Source organism: Eucyclogobius newberryi, unplaced genomic scaffold (assembly GCF_026437365.1).
Source record: "Eucyclogobius newberryi isolate DKJ021-1_F unplaced genomic scaffold, fEucNew1.0.hap1 SCAF_3, whole genome shotgun sequence".
Lineage (NCBI taxonomy): Eukaryota > Metazoa > Chordata > Actinopteri > Gobiiformes > Gobiidae > Eucyclogobius > Eucyclogobius newberryi.
The window spans coordinates 2,167,200-2,175,169 of record NW_027315945.1 but is presented as its reverse complement, the minus strand read 5'-3'; the positions used below and the strand labels follow the sequence as shown (position 1 = coordinate 2,175,169).

Below are 7,970 nucleotides of genomic sequence, written 5' to 3'. Positions count from 1 at the left end.
AGAGTGAGAGAGAGTGACAGAGTGAGAGAAAGTGAGTGACAGAGTGAGAGTGAGTGACAGAGAGTGAGAGAGAGTGAGAGAGAGTGACACAGAGTGACAGAGAGTGACAGAGAGTGACACAGAGTGACACAGAGTGACAGAGAGTGAGAGAGAGTGACAGAGTGACAGAGAGTGAGAGTGAGTGACAGAGAGTGACAAGAGAGTGAGAGTGAGTGACAGAGAGTGACAAGAGAGTGAGAGAGAGTGAGAGTGACAGAGAGTGAGAGTGAGTGACAGAGAGTGACACAGAGTGACAGAGAGTGACAGAGAGTGACACAGAGTGACAAGAGAGTGAGAGTGAGTGACAGAGAGTGACAAGAGAGTGAGAGAGAGTGAGAGTGACAGAGAGTGAGAGTGAGTGAGAGAGAGTGACACAGAGTGACAGAGAGTGAGAGAGAGTGACACAGAGTGACAGAGAGTGACAGAGAGTGACACAGAGTGACAGAGAGTGAGAGAGAGTGACAGAGAGTGAGAGTGAGTGACAGAGAGTGACAAGAGAGTGACACAGAGTGAGAGAGAGTGAGAGTGAGTGACAGTCACATTACAAACATGACCAGGTGATGTGAGATACAATGTTTTTTGAAGAAAAAGGGTGAAAATTATTTATTTGAAATGTGATGATAAAAAATGAGGTTTAAGGAGAGAAAATGGCCCTGCACTTTGGTCTAAAGAGTTTTATTTATATCTTAACTGAGTTTTTAACAAATATCTTCAGTTCAAATATTGGTGTGGGTGGAGCTCCTGATGTGGGTGGTGTTCCTGGTGTGGGTGGAGCTCCTGGTGTGGGTGGTGTTCCTGGTGTGGGTGGAGCTCCTGGTGTGGGTGGTGTTCCTGGTGTGGGTGGTGTTCCTGGTGTGGGTGGAGCTCCTGATGTGGGTGGAGCTCCTGATGTGGGTGGTGTTCCTGGTGTGGGTGGAGCTCCTGGTGTGGGTGGTGTTCCTGGTGTGGGTGGAGCTCCTGGTGTGGGTGGTGTTCCTGGTGTAGGTGGTGTTCCTGGTGTGGGTGGTGTTCCTGGTGTGGGTGGAGCTCCTGATGTGGGTGGAGCTCCTGATGTGGGTGGAGCTCCTGGTGTGGGTGGTGTTCCTGGTGTGGGTAGAGCTCCTGGTGTGGGTGGTGTTCCTGGTGTGGGTGATGTTCCTGGTGTGGGTGGTGTTCCTGGTGTGGGTGGAGCTCCTGATGTGGGTGGTGTTCCTGGTGTGGGTGGAGCTCCTGATGTGGGTGGTGTTCCTGGTGTGGGTGGTGTTCCTGGTGTGGGTGGTGTTCCTGATGTGGGTGGTGTTCCTGGTGTGGGTGGAGCTCCTGATGTGGGTGGTGTTCCTGGTGTGGGTGGAGCTCCTGATGTGGGTGGTGTTCCTGGTGTGGGTGGAGCTCCTGATGTGGGTGGTGTTCCTGGTGTGGGTGGAGCTCCTGATGTGGGTGGTGTTCCTGGTGTGGGTGGAGCTCCTGATGTGGGTGGTGTTCCTGGTGTGGGTGGAGCTCCTGGTGTGGGTGGTGTTCCTGGTGTGGGTGGAGCTCCTGGTGTGGGTGGTGTTCCTGGTGTGGGTGGTGTTCCTGGTGTGGGTGGAGCTCCTGATGTGGGTGGAGCTCCTGATGTGGGTGGTGTTCCTGGTGTGGGTGGAGCTCCTGGTGTGGGTGGTGTTCCTGGTGTGGGTGGAGCTCCTGGTGTGGGTGGTGTTCCTGGTGTAGGTGGTGTTCCTGGTGTGGGTGGTGTTCCTGGTGTGGGTGGAGCTCCTGATGTGGGTGGAGCTCCTGATGTGGGTGGAGCTCCTGGTGTGGGTGGTGTTCCTGGTGTGGGTAGAGCTCCTGGTGTGGGTGGTGTTCCTGGTGTGGGTGATGTTCCTGGTGTGGGTGGTGTTCCTGGTGTGGGTGGAGCTCCTGATGTGGGTGGTGTTCCTGGTGTGGGTGGAGCTCCTGATGTGGGTGGTGTTCCTGGTGTGGGTGGTGTTCCTGGTGTGGGTGGTGTTCCTGATGTGGGTGGTGTTCCTGGTGTGGGTGGAGCTCCTGATGTGGGTGGTGTTCCTGGTGTGGGTGGAGCTCCTGATGTGGGTGGTGTTCCTGGTGTGGGTGGAGCTCCTGATGTGGGTGGTGTTCCTGGTGTGGGTGGTGTTCCTGGTGTGGGTGGTGTTCCTGGTGTGGGTGGTGTTCCTGGTGTGGGTGGAGCTCCTGATGTGGGTGGTGTTCCTGGTGTGGGCGGAGCTCCTGGTGTGGGCGGAGCTCCTGGTGTGGGTGGTGTTCCTGGTGTGGGCGGAGCTCCTGGTGTGGGCGGAGCTCCTGGTGTGGGTGGTGTTCCTGGTGTGGGCGGAGCTCCTGGTGTGGGCGGAGCTCCTGGTGTGGGCGGAGCTCCCGAGCGGCCTCACCTGGATGAGGTAGGCGGCGGCCATGGTGGCGCTTCTGCAGCGTCCAGCTTTACAGTGCAGATACACCGTGTGGCCCTGGTCCCGGTGCCTCACAGCAAAGCTCACGCCCTCATGTAGGTTCTCTAGAGTAGGAACTCCCAGCAGGTCCACCGTGCTGAGGCGGAGCTGCTCCACCCCCGCCTCCTGCCACTCCTACACACGCCCACACACGCCCACACACGCCCACACACGCCCACACACGCCCACACACGCCCACACACGCCCACACACGCCCACACAGACTCGGTCAGACTCTGGCTGGACACACTTGGAACATGTTTAAGAAAAACAAGAAGGAAAAACACCAGGCTAGCAGTGCTACACCTAAGCTAACTGCTAGCTCTGCACTGGCACTACACTGACCCCCGAGAGCCCCGGACCCCCGAGAGCCCCGGACCCCCGAGAGACCCGGAGCCCCGAGAGACCCGGACCCCCGCGAGCCCCGGAGCTCCTAGAGACCCGGAGCCCCGAGAGACCCGGACCCCCGAGAGACCCGGACCCCCGAGAGACCCGGACCCCGTGAGACCCGGACCCCCAAACATCTCAAACTTCCAACTAAAGCTGGTCAAATAAAGCCTGACCGTGCACATCGCTCCCTGGCTCCTAAACCGGCACTGAACCAGCGTCTTAGGCCCTTACACTTAGGCCCTTACACTTAGGCCCTTACACTTAGGCCCTCACACTTAGGCCCTCACACTTAGGCCCTCACACTTAGGCCCTCACACTTAGGCCCTCACACTTAGGCCCTCACACTTAGGCCCTCACACTTAGGCCCTTACACTTAGGCCCTCACACTTAGGCCCTCACACTTAGGCCCTCACACTTAGGCCCTCACACTTAGGCCCTCACACTTAGGCCCTCACACTTAGGCCCTTACACTTAGGCCCTTACACTTAGGCCCTCACACTTAGGCCCTTACACTTAGGCCCTTACACTTAGGCCCTCACACTTAGGCCCTCACACTTAGGCCCTCACACTTAGGCCCTCACACTTAGGCCCTCACACTTAGGCCCTCACACTTAGGCCCTCACACTTAGGCCCTTACACTTAGGCCCTTACACTTAGGCCCTTACACTTAGGCCCTCACACTTAGGCCCTCACACTTAGGCCCTTACACTTAGGCCCTTACACTTAGGCCCTTACACTTAGGCCCTCACACTTAGGCCCTCACACTTAGGCCCTCACAGTTAGGCCCTCACACTTAGGCCCTTACACTTAGGCCCTTACACTTAGGCCCTTACACTTAGGCCCTCACACTTAGGCCCTCACACTTAGGCCCTCACACTTAGGCCCTCACACTTAGGCCCTTACACTTAGGCCCTTACACTTAGGCCCTTACACTTAGGCCCTCACACTTAGGCCCTCACACTTAGGCCCTTACACTTAGGCCCTTACACTTAGGCCCTCACACTTAGGCCCTTACACTTAGGCCCTCACACTTAGGCCCTCACACTTAGGCCCTTACACTTAGGCCCTTACACTTAGGCCCTTACACTTAGGCCCTTACACTTAGGCCCTTACACTTAGGTCCCACTACTTCAGTGACAAACAGTGTCATGGCGGCGTCCAGACGTCTCGAGGGCCAAACCAGATCAACCAAGACACAAGTCACTTCCTACAACCACAACTCAGCACAAGCTTTTGATCCGGGTAAATCCAGACCAGAGGGTCAACCAGAGGGTCAACCAGAGGGTCAACATCAAAACATTCACTGCAGCAGAAGAGGCACCAGCAGTTTAATGTCTTTATCTCAATGAGTGTCCTGCACTGCACTGGAGACATCTGTCCAGTGTGTCCAGTGTGTCCAGTTTGTCCAGTGTGTCCAGTGTGTTGTAATGGCAGAAAATGGGTCATGTCATGTCATTCTAATGTTGTTTTAGGCCATGACATGTCACGGAATTAATATCTGTGTTGTTCTCCTGTGCAGATGGGATAAGAATATGAGGTCCTGATTATACTGAATATCTACTGTCCGGCGCCTCTTAATCATCAATTAATGCGTCAGGACCGGATTCAGTGTGGAAATGGTCTTTGATTAAACCTCTGAAGAGATGGAACCGTCACAGACGTGATAGTCTGGTCTATCTCTTTTTGAGCTGATTTGGGTTGTGATTATGTCATGTTTGTTACCACCTATAAAAGGTGTACTTTGTAACTTGTAAAGTTAGGTAGGACAGAACAAACTTGTCTTAGGGAAAGTGAGGGTGTTTATCCACTGTGCACGTGAATAAACTTCCACCTTTTGAGAGAGACTAAGAGACTCTGTTTCTGCTTCAAGTTGTTGCCTGGTTACTCTTTACTTACTTACTTTACTAAACTGCCGTAACAGTGTCCAGTGTGTCCAGTGTGGTCAGTGTGTACAGTGTGTCCAGTGTGATCAGTGTGTCCAGTGTGGTCAGTGTGGTCAGTGTGTCCAGTGTGGTCAGTGTGGTCAGTGTGGTCAGTGTGTACAGTGTGGTCAGTGTGTCCAGTGTGGTCAGTGTGGTCAGTGTGGTCAGTGTGTACAGTGTGTCCAGTGTGGTCAGTGTGTCCAGTGTGGTCAGTGTGTCCAGTGTGGTCAGTGTGGTCAGTGTGGTCAGTGTGTACAGTGTGTCCAGTGTGGTCAGTGTGTCCAGTGTGGTCAGTGTGTCCAGTGTGGTCAGTGTGTACAGTGTGTCCAGTGTGGTCAGTGTGGTCCAACCTTAGATTGTAAATGTCCAGGAAAATGGTGTTGTCTCTGGTCTTGTTCATGTCCCTGTGTTTGTGTCTCACCTGAGCAGAGTTACAGAGCAGCCGCGTCTCATACTCCTCATTCATGGTGATGACTCCGCCCACATGCTCCTCCTCCACCAGCTGCACACAAGTCACAGCGGTCAGTCACAGCGGTCAGTCACAAAGGTCAGTCACAAAGGTCAGTCACAGCTAGAGATGTCTGGGACTGACTGAAAATCAAAGACAAATGGAATAAAACTGTTCTCAGCTGAAGACACAGTTTGTCCTCTGAGTTTGTTGTTTGAGTGGCGGTCAGTGGCGGTCAGCAGGTGCATTGACCGCCACCTTCTGTAGTTTTACACTTCACTGTGAAAAAACAACAACATAAAATAGAGAAAGTACAAAAATAATGTGGTGTCACTCAGAATGTTCTTTTACATCACAACATTCTGTAGTTTCAATTGGACTGGTTCAGGTCAGATCTCTAACCAGAGGTCAGAGGTCAGATTTATTGGCCTGGTTTATGGTTCATATCTCTGTAAATACTGGGCCTATCCACATGAAACAAACACGAACACAAAGCTGACATTATCTTCATTGATGTGATCAAAGGACGAAAATGACAAGTTTGTGTCATATTAAGAAACTCTGAAGCTGCGTCCAGCGTCCAGCGTCCAGCGTGTGCTTCTGAAGCTGCGCACGCGCTCAGCAGGTTGTTCCCTCTGTAACTGTGCGATGGAGGAACAGGTGGAGAAAGTGGCTTTGGTGCATAAAGTTTACAGACGTACCTGTGTGGTCAAGTACACGCTCAGACGTACCTGTGAGGTCAAGTACACGCTCAGACGTACCTGTGAGGTCAAGTACACGCTCAGACGTACCTGTGTGGTCAAGTACACGCTCAGACGTACCTGTGTGGTCAAGTACACGCTCAGACGTACCTGAGAGGTCAAGTACACGCTCAGACGTACCTGTGTGGTCAAGTACACGCTCAGACGTACCTGTGTGGTCAAGTACACGCTCAGACGTACCTGTGTGGTCAAGTACACGCTCAGACGTACCTGTGTGGTCAAGTACACGCTCAGACGTACCTGTGTGGTCAAGTACACGCTCAGACGTACCTGTGTGGTCAAGTACACGCTCAGACGTACCTGTGTGGTCAAGTACACGCTCAGACGTACCTGTGTGGTCAAGTACACGCTCAGACGTACCTGTGTGGTCAAGTACACGCTCAGACGTACCTGTGTGGTCAAGTACACGCTCAGACGTACCTGTGTGGTCAAGTACACGCTCAGACGTACCTGTGTGGTCAAGTACACGCTCAGACGTACCTGTGTGGTCAAGTACACGCTCAGACGTACCTGTGTGGTCAAGTACACGCTCAGACGTACCTGTGAGGTCAAGAACACGCTCAGACGTACCTGTGTGGTCAAGTACACGCTCAGACGTACCTGTGAGGTCAAGTACACGCTCAGACGTACCTGTGAGGTCAAGTACACGCTCAGACGTACCTGTGTGGTCAAGTACACGCTCAGACGTACCTGTGTGGTCAAGTACACGCTCAGACGTACCTGTGTGGTCAAGTACACGCTCAGACGTACCTGTGTGGTCAAGTACACGCTCAGACGTACCTGTGTGGTCAAGTACACGCTCAGACGTACCTGTGTGGTCAAGTACACGCTCAGACGTACCTGTGTGGTCAAGTACACGCTCAGACGTACCTGTGTGGTCAAGTACACGCTCAGACGTACCTGTGTGGTCAAGTACACGCTCAGACGTACCTGTGTGGTCAAGTACACACTCAGACGTACCTGTGTGGTCAAGTACACGCTCAGACGTACCTGTGAGGTCAAGAACACGCTCAGACGTACCTGTGTGGTCAAGTACACGCTCAGACGTACCTGTGAGGTCAAGTACACGCTCAGACGTACCTGTGAGGTCAAGTACACGCTCAGACGTACCTGTGAGGTCAAGTACACGCTCAGACGTACCTGTGTGGTCAAGTACACGCTCAGACGTACCTGTGTGGTCAAGTACACGCTCAGACGTACCTGTGAGGTCAAGTACACGCTCAGACGTACCTGTGTGGTCAAGTACACGCTCAGACGTACCTGTGTGGTCAAGTACACGCTCAGACGTACCTGTGTGGTCAAGTACACGCTCAGACGTACCTGTGTGGTCATGGACTTGAAGGGCAGCGCTCCCAGGATGAGGGCGGAGTCCACTCTGTCAAACCAACGCCGGCTGCTCCACCTCTCCATCAGCAGGTTATAGGCCAGCGTGGGGTAGAAGAGCAGGCGGGCCGAGAGCCACGCCATGACGCAGGTGCCACGCCCAGGACCACGCCCAGGACCACGCCCAGGACCACACAGACTGTGGGCCGGAGGAAAACTTGGATACAAACAGAACCATGTTTAGAAGGCCTCCGTCCTTTGTTGTAGTGATGACATGGACCAGAACCAGAGCGGGACATATCTGTGTCACTCAAGGGGACAAGGGGACAAGGGGACAAGGGGTCCATAACCATAAGACAAGAGGTCCATGTCTAAGACTTTCAGCCTGTGTCTAAAAAATGCACTTTAGACACAGCTCCATATTCTGCTGTAGGTCATGTGACTGTTTGCTGTAGGTCATATGTCTGCTGTAGGTCATGTGTGTGCTGTAGGTCATGTGTCTGCTGTAGGTCGTAGGTCATGTGTCCGCTGTAGGTCATGTGTCTGCTGTAGGTCATGTGTCTGTGTGCTGTAGGTCATGTGTCTGCTGTAGGTCATGTGTCTGCTGTAGGTCATGTGTCTGCTGTAGGTCATGTGTCTGCTGTAGGTCATGTGTCTGTAGGTCATGTGTCTG

General features: G+C 53.5%; 1 protein-coding gene across 1 annotated transcript in view; it reads right to left on the bottom strand.

Moving 5' to 3' along the window:
* The window catches only part of ptpmt1 (protein tyrosine phosphatase mitochondrial 1), an 8,357-nt gene extending 889 nt beyond the window's left edge, over positions 1 to 7,468 (bottom strand). The window contains exons 1-3 of the mRNA XM_072460584.1: positions 7,295 to 7,468; positions 5,187 to 5,267; positions 2,397 to 2,588 (exon numbers count right to left, since the gene is read on the bottom strand). Coding sequence (XP_072316685.1) covers positions 2,397 to 2,588; positions 5,187 to 5,267; positions 7,295 to 7,441 — 420 coding nt within the window. The 5' untranslated portion in view covers positions 7,442 to 7,468. The remainder of the gene's footprint in view (positions 1 to 2,396; positions 2,589 to 5,186; positions 5,268 to 7,294) is intronic.
* Positions 7,469 to 7,970: the final 502 nt, after the last annotated feature.